The sequence below is a fragment of the Rhincodon typus genome, chromosome 1, assembly GCF_021869965.1.
Source record: "Rhincodon typus isolate 14 chromosome 1, sRhiTyp1.1, whole genome shotgun sequence".
Lineage (NCBI taxonomy): Eukaryota > Metazoa > Chordata > Chondrichthyes > Orectolobiformes > Rhincodontidae > Rhincodon > Rhincodon typus.
Window position 1 is genome coordinate 175,285,414 of NC_063332.1, and position 22,641 is coordinate 175,308,054.

General features: G+C 43.1%; 1 protein-coding gene across 2 annotated transcripts in view; it reads right to left on the reverse strand.

Moving 5' to 3' along the window:
• Nucleotides 1-376: 376 nt before the first annotated feature.
• The window catches only part of LOC109922435 (probetacellulin-like), a 46,649-nt gene continuing 24,384 nt past the window's right edge, over nucleotides 377-22,641 (reverse strand). For both annotated transcript variants that reach the window (XM_020522484.2, XM_048604889.1), the window contains exons 2-5: nucleotides 12,525-12,642; nucleotides 8,929-9,075; nucleotides 4,314-4,443; nucleotides 377-1,331 (exon numbers count right to left, since the gene is read on the reverse strand). In XM_020522484.2, the coding sequence (XP_020378073.1) occupies nucleotides 4,314-4,443; nucleotides 8,929-9,075; nucleotides 12,525-12,642 (395 nt within the window). In that variant the 3' untranslated portion in view covers nucleotides 377-1,331. The remainder of the gene's footprint in view (nucleotides 1,332-4,313; nucleotides 4,444-8,928; nucleotides 9,076-12,524; nucleotides 12,643-22,641) is intronic.

Sequence of the window (22,641 nt, forward strand, 5' to 3'; positions counted from 1 at the left end):
AGAAAGGTGCAAAGCTGAAATCTGAACCAGTAAGAGGAGAAAATAGGTCAAAGGGACATATTGTCAGGAATTTGGGATAGATGAACCGTTTCTCTCTCCATGGGTTTTTATATTCATTCCTGGGTTGTGGGTGTCACTGGCTAGGGCAGCATTTATTGCCCGTCCCCAATTGCCCAGACGGCAGTTAAGAGTCACCCACATTGCTATGGGTCTGGAGTCACATGTAGGCCAGACCAGGTAAGGATGGCAGATTTCCTTCCCTAAAGGATGCTGCCTGACTTAATGAATATTTCCAGAACTTTTGATTTTTCTCATTTTAAATGATTTTACTTGTACAGACAGATAATAGGGAGTTAAAATATTGAGAAGACAATAATGAAGAAATGATGTACATTTATTAAATAACAAATAAATGCAACACCTGCAAATAACACATCCATTTCATTTTCGGAATTCCAAATCATTGCTGCAAAGACAGTAAGGAAGAAAGTACAACCACTTTAACACTCATACACTGTGTTGGTATTTTACTCAGCTTTGATACACTGATCACAGAACACGGAACCAGCCAACTTCCCCTTGGTTACACCTTCTACATCAGTAACACTATATTTTTAAAACAGCATTCATAAATAACAACATTAACAAAATAAAGTGATTCATTTTATGAAAGGAAAGTGATATCTGAACTTATATTTGCAACAGTGTATTTTTTGTGCTCTAGAAACAAAGTTCATCACAATTCACAATTTTCATCCTGGATCAGAAATGTGTTTTTTTTTAAATGGAATTAAAACACAAAGACTGGTGATGGTTGTAAAATTTTGCTTTCTCAGTATGATCTATTTTCTCCTCTTTGCTGAGATGAAGGGAAACGCTTCAGTATCCCCACGTGTCCCATGTCTTGTAAGTAACATTATATTTTACTTTTTCTTACGTGTAGATTCCATACTTGTACACAAGATAAGAACAGATGAAGTGCTCTTGGCAAAGGGGTCTCAAACTGCAAGTCTGTTTGAAGAATAGTCTAGAACTGTGAATTACCCTGTCAGGGTGTGCCCAGCTTACATGCTAAATTTCCCAGTTTGTGATGCAGAGTCTTTTCAGCACTATTTCGAAAACACAATGCAGTTGTACCGGTGTCGGGCAAATTGTCGATGATTGTTATTTTAGTTGAAGTATAGTGAGTAACATTTTCATTCTTTTTCCTAAATTTAATCCATCGTCCTTTCAGATTAAAGTCTGCTGCTTCAACAGGAAGCTGGCATATTTTGAGGAGTCTCCGAAGGTAAATCCTGCCTGCAGGTACCTCAAACCTACCCATGTCGATGCTGCGGAGGGGGAGTAAAACAGAAAATTCATTCTTAAAATAGGGCAAAGCCTTATTCATTTACCTCAAAAATCATTTCCTCTTCCTTTCAATCTTCACTCCTGAAGATACCTCCCTTGCACCCCACCTCCTCTCCACTTTGAGAATTTGGGCTTCGCATGGGAGGCTAAACAGCGTTATTTAAATATGAAAGGCACCGTAACTAACATCATCTTGTTCCCTTTACAGTCAACATCCCACATTTGGCAGCATGTGCCAAATAAATAACAACTAGGAGACTGACTCCGATTCTATCACCTTCTTCCTCGTTCAGAGTCACTACATCCTGTTGCAGATTTCATAGCATAGAAAAGGCTTTTCAGCCCAACCAGTCTGTGCTGTTTTTTTATACTCCATGAGTGCCTGCTCCTACATTACCTCACTCTAACAGCATGCCTTTCTATTCTTCCTCGAGTATTTATCCAGCTTCTCCTTAGCTTCATCAATGCTATTTCCACCCTTCTGTTCAACATTCTTAATGATATAACACTTCTAATTTGTTCATGGCATGTTTGTAAATTTGGATTTTAAAGTAGGGGAAAATTGAATTGGCTTCATTTCTGTTATGATCTGTTATGTTAAGAAAAGAGAAAGGTCAGAAAATCATTTTTTGAACAGTGAGTTCAAACACCTTTTCTAAGAAAGCATCTGACTTGAGTTAAGTGACTTGATTAGCTACCTGGGAAGTTAATGCCGTAGTATTTATCAAGTTGAACTTTTATGGCATTTAAAACAGATAGCCAGAGCAGTTAGTAGGTGGAGTTCAGAAAAAACATCGTAGCAGAAGGTCAGTTTGTAAAAGTCTCTAGGCTTCAGAACTGAAAAGAGTCATTTCAGCTAGAAATCTTAAAGTGAAGACAGGAGTGATACTTCACTGAGATTGAATGTCTCTTAAAGGAAAAGAGCACAAATAATTCTTTTTGATGTTTATTTTAAGATTGTTCTTCTTTGGACTAATAGACTTGTGTTCTTTTGATAAAGAGGGAGCTAGTGATAAGTAACTAAATTGCAAAAACAAACATGATCTATCAAACCAGGTTTCACTCTGGGATCTGCCTTGTCCAGTGTTACCATCAGCTGGGATCATAACAGGAGCATGTGGATGTCACTGGCGAGGGCAGCATTTAATCTCCATTACTAATTACCTTCCTCAGTCCAATTAGGATGGGCAATAAAATTCCACCCTATTCTGCAGCACCCTTGGCCTATTAACAATTATTAAAAATAATTCTCTCGCCTCAAAGACAGAGTTTGTAGGTTCCAATCTCACTGCAAGAGTTCAGGTCAAAAATTGAACTGATACATTCACTGCAGGAGCAAAGGTACTCGAAGTGAGGAACATGGGCTGTTAGCTCAGTTGGCTAGATCGTTTGTCTGGGGTTCAGAGTAACTCCAGCAGTGTGTGGTTCAATGCCAACTGCATGTTCAATCTGTCCCAAAGCAATATCACAGCATTAACCATGGCCCCGCAACCTTTCAGCGACTGACAATGCTCAATGGAGGAAGAGGAGGAGACAGCAGATGTATGATCCCCAACTCTGTTCTGGCTGCAATGTATCAACTCGGCAGGGGCCAGTTGTGGAATTTCCAATTGCCTGAATAACTCAGCACATGACCACCAAATTTATAGAGTCATACAGTACAGAAACAGACCCTTCGGTCCAACCGGTCCGTGCCAAATCCCAAGCAACTAATTCTACTCCAGCTTTATCATTATCCATCCATCAAGATGCTTCAAGAGAAATGGGATTTGCAGTGGAAAAGTTACAGGGCTCTGGGGGAGCAGCAGAGTAGAGGGATGGCCCTTCCATTGAGTCAGCACAGGCTAGATGGTCTGAATGGTCATTTTCTGCACAGTATTATTCTACAAATGACACACAGACAGATGTTGGTGTACTCTCATTTTCAATCCTTTCATAAACAGGAACATTTTACTCCGTCCAGAAACCCCCTTGTGAATTTTGAAAACCTCTGTCAAATCTCTTGTTAACCTTCTTTTCTCGAAGGCAAACATCTACAGCTTCCTCAATCTTTAACAGAACTGTTCTTTGCTATAAAAACCTGCTATATGTCAAATGTTTGCAGTGAAAGGGGACGTATTCGAGGGAGATGCTCATGGGGTGACCCCAAGATGGGACAAGAATTTCCAGGATCACAGAATTGTTAGTGGGCAGAAGGAGGCCATTCAGCCCAATGCCCCTGCAATGGCTCTTCAAATGAGCCTCATTACCGAGTGCTGATCTCTTGCCCCTTCCCCACCTTGAGTGGAGCATAACCAGTAGAATGGATCGTTTGGCGCAAATGTTGTTTCTGTTCAACTTTTGTATTTTTTCACAGGATGTAGGTGTCACTGGCTAGGACAGAATTTGTTGCCCATCCCCAAATGCCCTTGATACGAGTGTCTTGCTTATTCATTTCAGGGAGCAGTTAAAAGAGTCAACAACATTGCTGTGGGTCTGGAGTCACGTGTAGGCCAGACCCGGCAAAGACAAGAAATTTCCATCGCCAAAGGATATTAGTGAACTAGATGTTTTTTTTAAAAACAACCGATGGTGATTTTACAGTCACCATTACAGGGTCTAGTTTTATTATTCAGGTTGGTTAAGTGAATTCACATTTCACCAGCTTCACAACATGAACCTGAGCCTTTAGATTACTCACCCAGTAACTGTTCTACTTCACTACCATCTACCCCGGATTCTGGCACTTTATCTAAATGATTTCATTTTTGAAAAACATACCAAAACCAGTGATCAATATTTCCAAATAATGTCAACTAGTGTCTCTAGAACCACTGCTCTTCATAATCCCTCCCCTTTTGTCTAATCCTTGGAATTGGGTCCTACATCTTGTTTCTGTCATAAAATTGGTCCTTGACATCCCACCTTCAAAATATTTTCCTTGGAAATGGGTCAACCTGATTAGCCAATATGTTGGTACTTACTCAGGCTAGAGTGGTCATTGCAGTGTCTTCATCTTCAGCTCGCGAGTCCTTCCCATCCAGTGGCTCGGAGCTCAGAACTTCAGCTTCTTCACGACTGTTTTTCTTAGCTTTGTGCCTCCTGCGGAACCGGCTGTGCAAAAGTAAAGTTTGGAGAAAGTGAAGATGTTACAAACATACTTCTTGCCATATAACTCATCAGTTCTGACATTCTTGAATAATTTTGTTCAATTTCGAAAGAACCATTTGAAGAAGAAGCAAGCAGGAAGACAAACAGTACGTTCGCCCTTACTGCAAAGCACAGCAGTATTTAGAGTTACACAGTAATTAGATTGGACTTTAGTGAGACCACATCTGGAGTGCTGCGTGCCCTTTCCGTTTCCATCCTCAGCATATACTTCTCAAAGAGGGGAAGCAACAAAAAGTTCGCCAGGCTGATTCCCAAGATTGAGAGAGCTGTCCTACAAAGACAGATTCAATAGAAAGTGCTTGTATTTTGTGGAGCTTAAAAGAATTTGAGGTATTCTCATTCAAACATATAAAGCTTTGGAGTGTGGTTGCCCAGACGCTTTTCTTCTGGTTGGAGGGTCTAGATTAATGATTACAGTCTCATAGCAAGGAGTTGGTCATTTAGGATTGAGGAGAAATCTCCTCAAACAAACAGTTATCAATCGTTGGGATTCTCTGTGTGGATGCTCAGAGATGAATCTATTTAAAACCGAGTTGTAAGATTATTGGGCACTGAGGAAATGTACAGATATATGAATAGGGAGACAGAATCCAGTCAGCATAGATAATCCACGATCAGATTGAATGCTGGGATAGGTTCAATTATTCAAATTCTATTCCTCGCTCCTATTTCATTTGTTTCAACTTTTTTTATAATTTGTGCATGGGAAGTGGGTGTCAGAATTTATTGCCCCTCTCTATTTGCCCTTTGATCTGAGTGGCTTGCTAGGATCATTTGAGGGGGGTTAGTTTAGGGTCAACCACATTACTGTGGGTCTGGAGTCACATATAGGCCAGACTGGGTAAGGATGGTAGATTTCCCTTCCTGAAGGTCATTATTGTAAAAACCCATCAGGTTCACTAACTGATAATGGTTACATGCTCTATTCAAATTAGGCTATCTTGTTGAATTAACATTTCACCAGCTGTCATTGTGGAATTCGAACTGGTGTACCCAAAGCAATAGCATAGATTACTAGTTCAGTGACAATATAACTACTTCCTTAATCCTGTTTTGTATCATAGCAGTACACTAAATAGAGACAGCATCAGGCTATTTACCACGGGAACATCAAAAGGACAGCATGGCGGTACCTTCAGCCCATTGTTACTGTAACAGCTCTTTTCAAGAACAAAATCAGAAATTTCTGGAAAAGCTCAGCAGGTCTGGCAGCATCTGAAGAAAGAAAACAGTCTGTTCTGAAGAAGGGTTGCAGGACCTGAAATGTTAACTCTGCTTTCTGTCCACAGATGCTGCCAAACCTGCTGAGCTCTTCCAACAATTTCTGATTTTGTTTCTGATTTCCAGTATCTGCACTTCTTTATTTATTTTTTACAAGAACAATCCAGTTAGTTCCTCTCCCCTGCTCTTCCCTGGAAGCATGGATTCAATCCCCATTTGAAGGCTATTATTGAATCTCTATTTTCCTGCCCTTTCAGACTTCCAAATCCTATCCACTCATGTGGAAGAAAACTTTTCTCATACCACCTCTGCTATTTTTATCCAATCGCCTCTGGCAACCATTCCTCCCACCAATGGAAATACATTTTTTTTTGTCTCTCCAATCCTTTCATGGTTTAATATCTTCAAATCTCTTCTCAGTCAACTTGATCAATTCTCCAGTATCCATCTTGCTGGAAAGAAAACAACTCCAGCTTCACCAGGACAGGAAGCCCTCATCCCCATGTTAATAAAACTCAGGGTCAAGAACTGGAGTGTGGAACCCGAGGGTCATCTCAGCCTTTGGAGACATGGAAAGAGAACCGCACATCAGGAACAGGAAGCCAGAGGTACAATCCTGCTTCTATTGGCTTTTCCCTATTGGTATCATTGAGAGAACACCCATCAGCACCGACAAATGTATCTGGGACACACATTACATCAGTAATCTTTCCTTTAAATAAATGATTTTCCAACAAAAGTTACACTCAGAAGCAGATAATGGCATCTTCACTGGAGCACACACAGGTCAGCTTTGATGACAATAATATAGGAGCAGAAGTAGGCCATTGAGCCCATCAAGTCTGCTCTGCCATTCAATGAGATCACGGATCCTCAACTCCACTTTCCTGCCTTTTCCAACAAAAAACAACATCGTTTTCCCTCCAGATTAAAAATATTTCAGCCTTGAATATACTTAATGACCCAACCTTGATATAGCCCTCAGCAGTAAAGAATCATCCCCTCTGAGAGAAGAAATTCCTCATCTGTGTCTTAATTGGGGGCCCCCCCTTATTCTGAGATGATGCCGTCTGGTCCTACACTGTCTCACAAGAGGAAACAACCTCTCCACACCTCCCCTGTCAACTCCCCTAAGCATCTTGTACGTTTCAATAAGGACACCACTCATTCTTCTAAACTCCAACAATTACACACCCAATTTACTCAACCTCTCCTCATTAGACAGGTCCTCCATCCCCAGGATCAGCCAGCAAACCTTCTCTGGACTGTCTCCAATACCTGTATAGCTTTTCTTCGATGAGGGATCCAAAACTGTACACAGTATTTCAGCTGTGGTCTGACTACTGCCTTGTATAGTTTTAGCAGAACCTCCCCACTTCTATAGTCTATTCCATTTGAAATAAAGGCCACTATTCTACTTGCCTTCCCCCTTACCTTCAGAACTTGGAAACCTGAGCAATGACTGAGTAACATGTGCGTTGCAGGATTTGACCATTCATTCACACAACTGCCTCCTCTACAGAGGTCACATCCAAATTAAGTTACTGATAAAAACAGCTCAGGTGAGCCATAACTAGAAACATACAACACGAGTGGTGATCACTTGGCCCACACTGCCTCTGCTAGCTCTTTAAGGACCCGTCCAATTAGTCCCACTTCTCTGCTCTGCCCCTGCAATCCTACAACTTCCTCCCAGTGAGTGACTGGAATCCATTTCAAATTGGTACATTCTCATTCAAGATTTTCTTGGTATCTTAGATTTCACAATAACATCCTCTAATACTAGATCTTAACATTGTAAAACACATCTTACTGCTCACCCCCATAAAACAAACAAAGTAAGGTTTTGAAACATTAAACAGTCCTCACTTGATCCCTTTGCATTAGGTTCATTGAGCTGTAGGGTTTTAGAAAATCACCTTAAAATAACTAACCATCTCTGTTAATGATAATTATGAATAGGGAGATCTTCAAACATTCCCAGGTAATGGGGATTCCAGAAATAAAAACCTTTCAAATCTACTGTCTAAAAGGGGCGGAAAACATTGATTCAGTCACAACTTTCAAAAAGGAAATGTGATAAATACTTGGAGAGGAAAGGTTTCCTGGGCAATGGGGATGGAGCAGGAGCAGAGACTCTGGATTGATCATTAAGATGAGGGGGCTGTTGAGTCATATGGGCCTGAAATCTCTGTCACTTCTGAAATAACCCCACAGAGGGTGGCATTCTGTCACCAAGTCCCCCTTTATTTACACATGGAGAGTCCTTGACACTGATCCAGCTCCCTCAGAGCGAGCAGCACCCCGACACTCCTGTTTATATCTGTCAGCCAGGGCTCCCTGATTGGACCAGGTTAACAGCCCCAGTGAGGTCCACTTGGCTGACCTCGTTACAATCAGCACAGTTTCGAAGACCATTGAAACAAGAGATTCTGAGAGGGTTTGACAGGGCCAAATGATTACAGGAGCTCTTGCCCCTGGTTGGGTATATTTTTAGAAATGGGCTAGCTGATTAGGACAGGGATGAGGCACAATTTCTTCACTCATGGCTTTTGTGAATCTTTAGAATTCTCTGCTCCAGATGTGGTTGGTCACTGAGACTCAGTCATTGAGTAGGTTCTAGATAGAGATCATGGAGCCTTGGACTTGATAGAATCAGGGTCTACGGGAATACGATGTTGAAGATTAGCCATGATTGTGTTAAGAAGCAGGTTCCATATGGCTCAACCCTGCTCCTCCAAGACCATAAGAAATAGTAACAGGAATAGGCCATTTGGCCCCTCAATCCTGTTCTGCCATTCAACAGGATTCTGGCTGATCCAACACTCATGTCCACTTTCCTGCCTTTTCCCTTAAACCTTGATTTGCCGACTGATCCACAATTTATTTCAGCTTTAAAAAAAAACACAAGGACTGTGCTACCCCACATCCCAACTCTCTGCAGCAAGGCATTCCGAAGATTCTCAACACTCAGAAGAAATTCCTCCTCATCTCAGTCTTAAATTAGCACCCTTTATTCTGAGACTGTGCCTTTTTCCCCACTTATGTTCTCATCATTGCAATTCCAAAGAGGCATACAGGGGACAGTGGGCCAAATAGCCTCCCTCTGTGCTGTACTGATCTACAATACACATGTCTTTTTGTAAATGAACAACTGTTGGGTAATTCCTCAAGATTCAACAAGAGATGGATTAAAGTATACCTAACTGCACACAAAAACATGTGATTATTATTGCAATCATGAGCAGCAAAATGGCCAGAACCAGCCCCACAACGATGAACTTGTCCCGTCTTCCAGTTAGATAGAAGATATCCAGAAATTCACATCGGGAGCCGATGTAGCCAAATTTACACCTGTTAAAGACAAGAGCGAATGGTTAAAATAAACAACCAGATGGTTATTAAATATTTTAATAGGTTTGGGGTCATAGAACTGTATAAATTTATAATCTAAAAGATTTAATATCACACCAACTGGAACAAAGCAAAGTCTCCAGTCACTTTTTCGACTGACTTGCTAAGAATCTCCAGTATTTTGTCTCTTGTACCCAGACGAAGAACTTTAAATCATACCTTCCTAATTAGTGGTGAGTTTATTATTTCTGCCCAATAGTATAAAGGAATGGGAATAAATATCCTTACTTTGTCATTGCATTTCCTGCAGCCCTGTAGCATATATCCATTGTTATCATCAGGTTCTGTATTCATAACCTTTCTTCAAATCATAGGGCCAGAAGCAGGATGTCTCCTGGCGTTCCTCAGTAAAGAACCAATTCCTTCCCACATTCAGTGAGACCTGTTTAACACTCAGCTTGATAAGTGGCAAGTAACATTCATGCCACACATGCACCAGGTTGATATTTAATAGCGATCATAGAATATCATAGAATCCCTAGTGTGGAAACAGGCCCTTCGCCCAACAAGACCACACTGACCCTCAGAGCATCCCACCCAGACCCATCCCTCTAATCCACACATCCCTGAAAACTATGGGCAATCTAGCATGGCCAAGCCACCCTAACCTGCACGTCTTTGGACTGTGGGAGGAAACCAGAGCAACTGGAGGAAACCCACGCAGACACGGGGAGAACGTGCAAACTCCACACAGACAATCGACTGAGGGTGGAATCGAACCCGGATCCCTGGTGCTGTGAGGCAGTGCTAACCACTGAGCCACCGTGCTGCCTTGTCATCTCTCCTTGTCATTCAATGGTATCACTGAATCCCCCAATATCTACACCATTGACCAGATACTTAATTGGACATGCCATATAAGCACAATGGCCATGAGCAGATCAGAGGCTAGGAGCCCTGTGGTGAGGAACTCATCCCCTGACTCACCAAAACATGTCTATCATCTACAAGGCACAAGTCAGGGCTGTGACAGAATCCTCTCTGCACCTGTCCTGATAACAGCAGCTCCAACACCACTCAAGAAACTCAACACCATCCAGGACAAAGCAGCCCACTTGAACGGAACCACATTGAACGTTTACGCTCCTCACTACTGGCAGTCAGTAGCAACGGTACGTATTAACTTCACGATGCACTACACAAATTCAACAGAAATTCTGACTGCACCTTCCAAACCCACAACCTTTACTCCCTAGAAGGACAAGAGCAATAGATATATGGGAACAGGCTAGCCCAAAATTAACTGCTTATCCCTAGATGGCCTGGAGAAGTGGCTGGGAGTTGCCTTCTTGAATGTCTGTGGTTCTTGTAGTGTAGGGACATCTACACTGCCCTTAGGGAGGGAATTCCAGGATTGTGACCCAGTGACACCGAAGGAACAGCGACATATTTCCAAGTCAGGATGGTGAGTGGCTTGGAGGGGACCTTGCACGGGGTGATGTTCCCATGTATCTGCTGCCCTTGTCCTTCGAGATGGAAGTGGTCACAGATTTGGAAGATGCTGTGGAAGGAGGCTCGGTGAGCTGTTGCAGTGCATCTTGCAAATGGCATACACGGCTGCTATTGAGCCTCGGTTGTGGAGGGAGTGAATGTTGGAGCTGATGAATGAGGTACCAACCAATCCAGAGAGAGTATTCCATCACAATCCTGGCTTGTGCCTTGTAGATGGTGGACAGGCTTTGGGGTGTCAGGAGGCGAGTTCCTGCAGGATTACCAGCCTTTGACTTGCTCTTGTAGCCATCCAGTTCTGTTCCTGGTCAATAGTAACCTCCTGGATATTGATAGTGGGGGGATCAGTGATGGTAATGACTTTAAATGTTGAGATGGTTGGATTTTCTCTTGTTGGAAATGGTCATTACATGACACTTGTGCACAAATGGGAAGGCAATGGCCTAGTGGTATTATCATCAGATAGTTGATCCAGAGACCCAGAGAATATTCTGGGGACCCAGGTTCGAATCCTAATGAACCCATCAGGTTCATTGATGCCATTTAGGGACGGAAACTTCCTTACCTGGTCTGGCCAATATGTGACTCCAGACCCACAAGCAATGTGATTGGCGCTTAACTGTCTTCTGAGCAATTAGGGACAGGTGATAAATGCAGTTCTGGCCAGAGACACCCATATCCCATGAACAAATATAGAAAAAGTTACGTGCCATTTTTCTGCCCGCGTATGGATATTATCCCCAGATTTGCTGCATTTGAACAGGACGGCTTCAGTATCCGAGGAGTCACAAATGGTGCTGAACATTGTGTGCACTCGTTAGTGAACACACCCACTTCGGACTTTCATTGGTGAAGCAGCTGAAGATGGTTGGGTCTAGGACACTACCCTGAGGAACTCCTGCAGACATGTCCTGGAGCCGAGAAGGGTGCCTTTCTGGCAAGGTTTTTGGTGCCCATTCCTGACTGGACTCACATGTAGGGTAGGTAAGGACAGCAGATTTGCTTCCCTCAAAGGTATTAGTGAACCAGATGAGTTTTTAAACAATCTTTCATGACTGCACTCATTGAGACTAACTAATTGAATTTAAATTGAACCAGTTACCATGTTGGGATTTGAACCCCTGACCCCAAGGCATTAGCCTGGGCCTCTGGATTTCCAGTGACACAGCCATTACACCACCATCTCCCTCACTGTAGGTTCTGAACACACTCCAAAAGTTTGACTATTTCATCCAGGCTCCTTTAATAGATACCAGTATTGTGGAATGTCTGCACTTCAAAAGGTAGGTCATTGGGTAGAAAGCCCTAAGGTTGTGAAGGCACTATACAGATGCAAATTCTTAGTTTTTTTTAATTCATTCACAAGATGAGGGAATCGCTGGCTAGCCAGCGTTTATTGCCCATCCCTAATTGCCCAGAGGGCAGTTAAGAGTCAAACACATTGCTGTGAGACTGGAGTCACATGTAGTCCAGAGGGAAGTCTCCTTCCCTCAAGGGCATTAGTGAACCAGGTGGGTTTTTCCCAACAAATCAACAATGAATTCACAGTTATCATTAGATTCTTAATTCCAGATATTTATTGAATTCAAATTCCACCAACTGCCATGGTGGGATTCGAACTGACGTCCCCAGAACATTAGAGACAGTAGGAACTGCAGATGCTGGAGAATCCGAGACAACAAGGTGCAGAGCTGGATGAACACAGCAGGCTGCTCCTATGATGCTGCTTGGCCTGCTGTGTTCATCCAGCTCTAAACCTTGTTGTCCCCAGAACATTATCTGGGTCTCTGGATTAACGGTCCAGTGATAATACCACCATGCCATTGCCTCCCTTCTATACTCATTGTGAAAAAGAAGTTACCCGAAATTCCAAGAAACAAAACTACAAATGAAGGAATGATTGCAGGAAAGAACTGGAGACATTTTGATTGGTAACTTACACACACGAAGGCTTATTTTCAGACTGTATAAACCGACATTCTCCTTCTATACAGTAACTCATCAACTCCTTTGGACATGTGGTGAAGTGTCCTGACTGGGGAGTTTCTATAAGAGAAGCTGAACAGAAAAATAAACACATTTGGATTAGTTTTATAAGGATTAGTTCAAGCACACAAAAAGAGACCATTCTGAGTATGTTGAACTTTGACCAGAGTCATAGAGGTGTACAGCACAGAAACAGACCCTTCGGTCCAACCTGTCCATGATGACCAGATATCCTAAAGTAATAGAACACAGAACAGAACAGAACAGAACAGCACAGGAACAGGCCCTTCAGCCCACTGCGTTGTGCTGAACGTGACGCCAAATGAAACTAATCTCTTCTGCCTACCCTTGGTCCATATCCTTCCATTCCTTGTATATTCATGTGCTTAACTGAAAGTCCCTTAAATACCTCGAGCATATCTGTCCCCACCATCCCCCTTGGCAGTGCATTCCAGGCTCCTACCAGTCTGTGAAAAAACTTGACCCTCTCGTCTCCTTTGATCTTTCCCCCTTTAACCTTGAATGCATGCCCCCTAGTTTTAGACGTTTCAACTCTGGGAAAACGATTCTAACCGTCAACCGTATCTATGCATCTCATAATTTTATAGACTTCTATCAAGTCTCCCCTGAGCCTGTGCTGCTCAAGAGAAAACATCCCAAGTTTTTCTAGCCTCTCCTTACAGCTCATACTCTCTAATCCAGGCAGCATTCTGGTAAACTTCTTCTGCACTCTCTCCAACGCCTCCACATCCTTCCTGTAATGTGGTGACCAGAACTGAACACAATACTCTAAGTATAGCCTAAGCAAAGTCTTATAAAGCTGAAACATAACTCTTGTACTCAATTCCCTGACCAATAAAGGCAAGCATGCCATAGGCCTTAGTTTTCCACTTGCATTGCTACTTTCAATGTACATCAATGCTGTATATCAATGCTGTTCAAGGTCCTGTCATTAACTGCATACTTTTTCTTAACATTTGATCTCCCAAAGTGCAGAACCTCACACTTAGCCATAAACTCCATCTGCCATTTCTCCGCCCTTATCAGCAACTGAGCTACATCCCACTGTATCAATTGACAACCTCCTACACTATCCACATCTTCACTGATCTTTGTATCATCTGCAAACTTACTAACCCACCCATCTACATTTTCATCCAAGTCATTTATATATATCACAGACAGCAGAGGTCCCAGTACAGATATCCCTGCAGAACACCACTAGTTACGGACCTCCAGCCTTTTTTGATCTATCAAGCCAGGTTTCACTCTGGGATCTGCCTTGTCCAGTGTTACCATCAGCTGGGATCATAACAGGAGCATGTGGATGTCACTGGCGAGGGCAGCATTTAATCTCCATTACTAATTACCTTCCTCAGTCCAATTAGGATGGGCAATAAAATTCCACCCTATTCTGCAGCACCCTCGGCCTATTAACAATTATTAAAAATAATTCTCTCGCCTCAAAGACAGAGTTTGTAGGTTCCAATCTCACTGCAAGAGTTCAGGTCAAAAATTAAACTGATACATTCACTGCAGGAGCAAAGGTACTCGAAGTGAGGAACATGGGCTGTTAGCTCAGTTGGCTAGATCGTTTGTCTGGGGTTCAGAGTAACTCCAGCAGTGTGTGGTTCAATGCCAACTGCATGTTCAATCTGTCCCAAAGCAATATCACAGCATTAATCACGGCCCCGCAACCTTTCAGCGACTGACAATGCTCAATGGAGGAAGAGGAGGAGACAGCAGATGTATGATCCCCAACTCTGTTCTGGCTGCAATGTATCAACTCAGCAGGGACCAGTTGTGGAATTTCCAATTGCCTGAATGACTCAGCACATGACCACCAAATTTATAGAGTCCACCAATACCCTTTATCTTCCATGGGCAACCCAAATCTGAATCCATGTGGCCAAGTCACCGTAATCTACTCCCATTTACCAGCATTTGGCCCTTTTCTCTCTAAATCCCTCCTTATCCATATACCCATCCAGATGCCTTTTAAGCATTGTACCAGCCTCCACCATTTCCTCTGGCAGCTCATTCCATACACGCACCACCTTTTCAATCCTTCCCCTCTCACCTTAAACCTATGCCCTCTAGTTTTGGACTCCCCTACCATGGGGAAAAGACCTTGGCTATTCAACCTATCCATGCCCCTTATGATTGTAAAGCCCTCAAAGGGTCACCTTTCAGCCTCCGACGCTCCAGGGAAACCAGCCTGAGTCTATGCAGCCCCTCCCTATACCTCAAGCCCTCCAACCCTGGCAACATCCTTGTGAGTCTTTTCTGAGCCTCTTCAAGTTTCCCCACATCATTCCTATAGCAGGGTGACCAGAAATGAATGCAGTATTCCAAAAGTTGCCTAACTAATGTCCTGTACATGACCTCCTAACTCCTATACTCAACATGCTGACCAACAGAGGTAAGCATACCAAATGCCTTCTTCACCACCCTGTCTACCTGCAACTCCATTTTCAATGAACTATGAACATGCACTCTAATGAACTAGGAAGTGTGCTTGAAATTTCAATTGTAAAAAAAGGCTAAAAATCTGATCTTATTCGGCTCCTTTTATTAATCTAGTAATTATTCTTCAATGCTAGAAGTTAGAATTTTGCTGAATATAAATTTTATTCCAATTTGTTGCAAGTCTATCTTTGACCAGAGACAGTATCTAAAAATTCGAGCCAGACCTTTCAGAAGTGAAATTAAAAGGTAAAGTCACCATATTTCTACCAGACCATGGGGCTGCTCTCTCTTTAGAGAGAGGCTACTGATGGTGGTTTCACCTGAGGGTTACCACACCTCAGGGCGAGGGCAGAGGTTGAGAAGGAGAGATCTTCACAGTAACATCAGCCAGTGTAAGAATTGAACCCGTACTGTTGGTGTTACTCTGCATCACAAACCAGCCATCCAGCCATCTGAGTTACCTTTGTATGTTTCTAAGAGTGGGACAGGTTTGGATCTCTCTTCCCTAAAAGAAGGCTGATGTTGGATTAATGCTAGATTTAAACCGGAGATTGATTGGTATTTGTAAGCCAAAGGCATTGAGGGATATGAAACAAAAGGGCATGAGAGCTAGAACTCAGACCCACCATGGTCGTAATGAGTGGTTGAACAGCCTGGAGGGGATGAATGGCCTCTTCCTGTTCCTTTGTTCCTAACATTTGGTGCCTGGATGTTTGAGATTGATGTTCAGTGATTGTATAAAATTGTTGCTAACACTGAAATTATTACTGTGCAGATCGGGGATATCGGTACTAATGTTTGGCTGCTTTTCTGTTTGTACAGGACCTTGGGTGAGACCAGTTAACGTTAACCTGGAGTATTGTGCTGTGTTTTGGTCTCCTTATCTGAGGAAGGATGTTCTGGTGATAGAGGGAATGCAGCGAAGGTTTCCCAGACTGATTCCTGGGATGACAGGACTGACGTATGAAGAGAGATCGGATCAGTTAGAACTATATTCACTGGAGTTTAGAAGAAAGTTGGGGGGTAGGTTCTCATAGAAACCCATAAAATTCTAACAGGACTAGACAGGGTCCCAATGTTTCTAATGACCAAGCAGTCGAGAACCTGGGGTTACAGTTTAAGGATATGGCGTAGGAGAATATGAGATGAGGAGAAATGTCTTCACCCAGAGAGCAAGGAGCCTGTGGAATTCTCTGCCACAGAGAGCTGTTGAGGCCAACACGTTGAAATATTTTAAGAAAGAGTTTGAGAGAGTTCTTAGTGCTAAAGTGTTTAAAGGGATATGGGGGAGAAAGCAGGAAGAGGGGACTGAGTTGGATGATCAGCCATGATCCTATTGAACGGGGGAACAGGCTCAAAGAGCTGAATGGCCTACTCCTGCTCCGAGTCTCTGTTTCTGTGAATTTTCCTTCTATTTATTCATAAAATTAGTATAAACACATTCCAAGATCTTTCGACTTGAAAGCTATACCAAGTGCATGTTCACTGATGTGCCTCCGTCCTATGAGTATACACAGTGTACATTCCTGTCAGGCTGACAGCTCAGCAATCACAGTTTCTAGCTCCTCGCTGTACTGTGGCTCAAAGGCCACCTTCCCTCATTGTGTCATTGCGGAGGATGCCCCAGGCTTTAGGACCTCTCTCTCAGTTTGTGAGCAAGGACAACAGCTCGCACTGAAAGACCAGCAAGTCCCAGCCAAGAGAGACCATCTTTCACTCAGTTGGTAATCACTAAACTCACATTTTTTATTATCAACCATCGAACTATTCATCTTCTTTTATGGAGTAGTCATTTCATTCTAGTATTCACAGTCTCTCTCTCATGTGCACAAAAACCCAGTTTTTGATAAGATTTTAATGGTTGAAATCAATAAAATTTGCACATGACCTGTCCTTTGTAACCTGTTTCATCACTAAAAAATACTCTGCAGATTTGGCTAAGTGAAGTAAATTCCTCTATGTCATATAGAGAAGTACAGCATGGAAACAGACCCTTCGGTCCAACTCGTCCATGTCGACCACATATCCTAATCTAATCCCATTTCCTGGCATTTGGCCTGTATCCCTCCAAACCCTTTCCATTCATATACTCATCCAGATGCCTTTTAAAAGTTATAATTGTATCGGCCCCGACCACTTTCTCTGGCAGCTCATTCCATCCACACACCACCCTCTGCGTGAAAAAGTTGCCCTTCATGTCCCTTTTAAATCTTTCCCCTCTCACCTTAAACCTCTGCCCTCTAGTTTTGGACTCCCCTACCCTGGGGAAAAGACCTTGCCTATTCACCCTATCCATGCCCCTCATGATTTTATAAACCTCTATAAAGGTCACCCCTCAGCCTCCGACACGCCAGAGAAAATAACCCCAGCCTAGTCAGCCTCTCCCTACGGATCAAACTCTCCAACCCTGGCAACATTTTTGTAAATCTTTTCTGAACCCTTTCAAGCTTAACAACATCCTTCCTATAGCAAGGAGACCAGAATTGAATGCAGTGTTCTAAAAGAGGCCTGACCAATGTCCTGTACAGCCGCAACATGACCTCCCAACTCCTATACTCAATGCACTGACCAATAAAGACAACCATACCAAATACCTTCTTCATTATCCTATCTACCTGCAACTCTACTTTCAAGGAACCATGAATATGCATTCCAAGGTCCCATTGTTCAGCAACATTCCCCAGGGCCTTACCATTAAGTGTATGAGTCCCGCCCTGATTTGCCCTACCAAAATGTAGCACCTCATATTTATCTACTATCCATCTTACTTTTGAAATATTGTTTACATTTTCAGTACCATACATATACAATGTATTTAGAAATGGAACTCTCACTTGCATAATCTAAGATAAATATCTGTATAAATCCTGAGAATCAGGATTGTTATTCTAATTCTAATGGTATCTTTGCTCAGCTATAGCACTGTCTGGCCAAAGATTCATCCTCGGGGCAATTCTTGATGTCATATCCCCAGCACTTGCCTGACATTGCCAACCAACGCAATGTTTTTGGTGGGTTAGTGGGACAGGCTGGACTCAGGACCATACCTCCTACAAAAGGCCTGATGTGAGGAGAGGTAGGCAGATGGCAAACACAGGAGATTAGAAAGCCTGCCTCAGCTGACTGGAACATTGTCACAATTCTGGAAACGATTGCTAATCACCCTAGCTCTCACCTGTCACCCTAATCCTCTCCAATGCCAAAACACCTCATATCTCCTCATACACCCCATGCCCTCTAGGATAATAAACCCTACTTCATAAAAATCTTTAATCTTCTTTCTCATAAAACTGCTAATCAAACGCACAGCTATTGGAACATTACTTGAAAAAAGTTAATAAAACTTAAGTGCTTATAAAACTGTCAAAATAAAAAAAAAAGCCATTCAAAAACTTAAAGATATTCAACTCTATTAACTGCTCATAAGTCTGCCAATCAAAACAAATCCATTGCTTGGGGGTCAGTTAGCTCAGTTGGCAGGATGTGATACAGAATAATGCCACAAGTAACTGGCTGAGTTCAACATGGCTCTGCCTTCTCAAACTACACCTCATCTGAGACCTGCTGAAACTCCAGGTAAGCTCACCACCTCTATCTCTTCCTATGAGAGAGCAGCCTATTGTCTTTGAATTTTGTGATTTTCATTTTTCATAGCTTGCCAGCTATATAATGTAACGTACTGAGCCAAATCCATTAGCAGAACGTGAAACAGCTGAGTATTCATAATGGAATTCCAAAGCACAGCTGTGTAAACAAAATCTCGACAAGTGAATTAATTAAACTTTTTTGAAGCAATGAAACAAATGGTTCTCTGTGGGACTGGTATAAAGCTGAAGGGATAATTAGACAATCAAACAAAAAATTAAATCACAGGGTGTAAGTGACACAACGAAGTCTGAATCTCAAGACTGCTGAATGCTGAAGAGTACTTTGTCAACTGAATAAAGTATTCAGATGCATCTGAACACTTCCTCAATGATGGTCAACCTACTGGTCACTTACCATTTCAAAATAAAGCCGTACTGTATTCACTTATTAGAAACAAAACTACTACATTGCATTAGGTTATGTGAAGCTAGCAACACTTTTGAATTACTTGTCAAAAAGTTCCCAGCACCAAACTAGGTGTTTCCCATGGTTCGTGTTTCCTCTGACATGCTGTGAACTATGTTACCTACCAAAATAGGCTCAACTCTGTGGAAAGAGCAGTGGGTCCAAAATATCAATGAACAAAGAACTAAGAAAATTACATTACAGGAACAGGCCCTTCGGCCCTCCAAGCCTGCACCGACATGCCCATCACAACTAAAACCCCCTACCCTTCCAGGGACTGTACTCCCATCCTATTCATGTATTTGTCAAGACGCCCTTTAAACTTCACTATAGTATTTGCTTCCATTACCTCCCCCAGCAGCGAGTTCCAGGCACCCACCACACTCTGTATAAAAACCTTGCCTCGTACATCACCTTTAAACTTTGCCCCTCGCACCTTAAACCCATGGCCCCTGGTAACTGACTCTTCCACCCTGGGAAAAAGCTTCTGACTGTCCAATCTGTCCATACCCTTCATAACCTTGTAGACCTCTAACAGATCACCCCTCAACCTCCATCGTTCTAGTGAGAACAATCCAAGTTTCTCCAACACCTCCTCATAGCTAATGCCCTCCACATCAGGCAACATCCTGGTAAATCTTTTCTGTACCCTTTCCAAAGCCACCACATCCTTCTGGTAGTGTTGCGACCAGAATTGAACACAATATTCCAGATGCAGCCTAACTAAAGGTTCTATAAAGCTGCAACATTACCTGCCAATTTTTAAACTCAATGCCCCGGCCGACGAAGGCTAGCATGCCATATGCCTTGTTAGGTGACATGCTTACAAATTTACAATAGGAGGGGTCCTACACACACTGCTGACTCTTTCTTTCTCAACTGACAAGTTAATCTAGTTTCAACCACACCCACAATAAATTCTTAATGTCACCACATTTCAGTAGCATTGCACAACACATCAAAAGACTCTTGAATTTGTTTTGTTTGCTCCAACAATGTCCAGTAATAACAGTCGAAACAAAATAATTAGCTTTCAGACAAAAGTATGGCAAAACCCTCAATCTTCAACAACTTCCAGAAGAACAAATCCAGGTGCATTTGTTTGGTGCTACACCCAAAATATTTTAAATCTCTACAGCATCTTGCTGAATTCCTTCACAGTCAGTAAATGGAAGTACATTCCTCCCGCTAAAAGGCAAACCTGGTTCAGTCAAGCCTTACTCAGGATGGAAGAACAGGTCACGGGATCCGAAACGTTAACAGTTTCTCTCTCCAGAGATGCTGCCAAACCGGCTGAGTTTCTGTTTCTCTCACTCGAGACAGGTCAATTTTATAGAAATCAACTTGATATTGACAGAACAATTTCCTCATGACGTGATTTACACACTAGCTCTGGCTGCTGACACTAACAAAATCTTCCTGGGAGCCACCGTTGACAAGAATCTGGGGACAACTGTATAAATGTGTAGCTACAAAAGGCTGGGAATCCTGCAGCAAGTACCTCATCTCCTGACTCCCCAAAGCCTGTCCACCATCTACAGGGCACAAGTCAGGAGTGTGATGGAATACTCCCCACTTGCCTGGATGAGTGCAGCCCCAACAACACTCAAGAAGCTCTACATATCTAGGACAAAGCAGCCGCTGGATTGGCACCACATCCACAAACATCCACTGCCTCCACAACCAAAACACAATGGCAGCAATGTGAACCATCTACAAGATGTGCAATAGCAACATACCAAGGCTCCCCAGACAGCACCTTCCAAACCCACAACCATTACCATCTAGAAGGCCAAGGGCTGCAGATAAATGGGAACACCACCCCCTGCAAATTTCCCCCAAGCCACTCCCCATCCTGACTTGGAAATATATCACCGTTCCTTCAGTGTCGCTGGGTCAAAATCCTGGAATTCCCTCCCTAAGGGACATTGTGGGTCAACCTACAGCACATGGACTGCAGCGGTTCAAGAAGGCAGCTCACCCCCCCACCTTCTCAAGAGGGCAACTAGAGACGGGCAAGAAATGCTGGGCCCAGCCAGCAACACCCAGTTCCCAATAATAATTTAGCTTTTTCTGAAAGAGATGTTGGTGTAATCGTGCTCTCCATAATAACAGGGCATCACGTTCATGGACATTTTTCCAGCATATTTTTCCCCGTGTCCTCGGGCAAACATTGATCCCTCACTAACACAGATTATCAGGTCATCACCTCTTTGCTATTTGTCGGAACGTATCTGTGTACAAGTTGGCTGCTATGTTTCTCGCATCACAACGGTGACCTCATAGGAACTGTGAAACAGAGACGAAGGGCTCTCATCCCTTTTCACAATTACTCAACAGTTGGATTGTGCCGTCTTCCGGAATATGGGGAGGGAGAGGGTTTAAGGATTGGGAAGGTTGGATGGATAAGAACAGCGAATAATGCAGCAAACCGTATTCCCAGACTCGGTGTTCCACCCACTCAGCCTCTGTTAATGTCCCTTTCCAAAAAGAGTGAGGTTAGAGATACCATATCAGAGACATCCTGCAAACACTAACTCCAGAGCTTATTCAGCACAATCCGCAATGACAAGCACATCGCTACACCATGTGATCACAACTCCCCACTTGCCCGGATGGGTGCAGCCCCAACAACACTCAAGAAGCTCGACACCATCCAAGATAAAGCAGCCCCTGCCCAATTGGCCCCACATCCACTCCATTGCCAACACTCAGTATAAGGTATGCTGTAACCCAGCAGAGATCATTGAACAGTAATTGAGAACTGTGGCTTATTTTCCTTCCCCATCCTTCATTTTGTAGATGCAAATAATAATTAAACTTATTATAGAATCCCTACAGTGTAGAAACAGGCCCTTCAGCCCAACAAGTCCACACTGACCCTCCAAGCATCCCACGCAGACCCATCCCCCTATAACCCACTTAATCTACACATCCCTGAACACTATGAGCAATTTAACATGGCCAATCCACCTAACCTGCATATCTTTGGACCGTGGGAGGAAACCCACACAGACACAGGGAGAATGTGCAAACTCCACACAGACAGTCACCCGAGGCTGGAATTGAACCTGGGTCCCTGGCGCTGTGAGGCAGCAGTGCTAACCACTGAGCCACCATTATGACTCATCTGTTAGACTCATCTTCCATCCTAGCACTGGGGTCGTTGGCAAGGCCAGCATTTGTGGCCAATTGAGTGGTGACCTGCCTTCTTAAACCTTCACAAAATCTGGTACCATGTGGTGTGCAGAGGGCAGTTAAGAGCCACCCACATTGCTTTGGGTCTGGACTCACATGTAGGCCAGACCAGGTGAGGATGGCAGATTTCCTTAAAGACGGTCTTACCTAGTGAACCTGGTAGGGTTTTGCATAATCTGATTCCATTTCAATATTAATCATTTAAATGAATTTAAATTCCACCAGATCCCCAGAGTATTAGTCTGGGCCCCTGGAATACTAGTGCAGAGACCTTTTTTTAAAAAAGGTGATTCATTCAATGGGATCTGGGGATCGCTAACAAGGCCAGCATTTATTGTCAACCACAGGGTC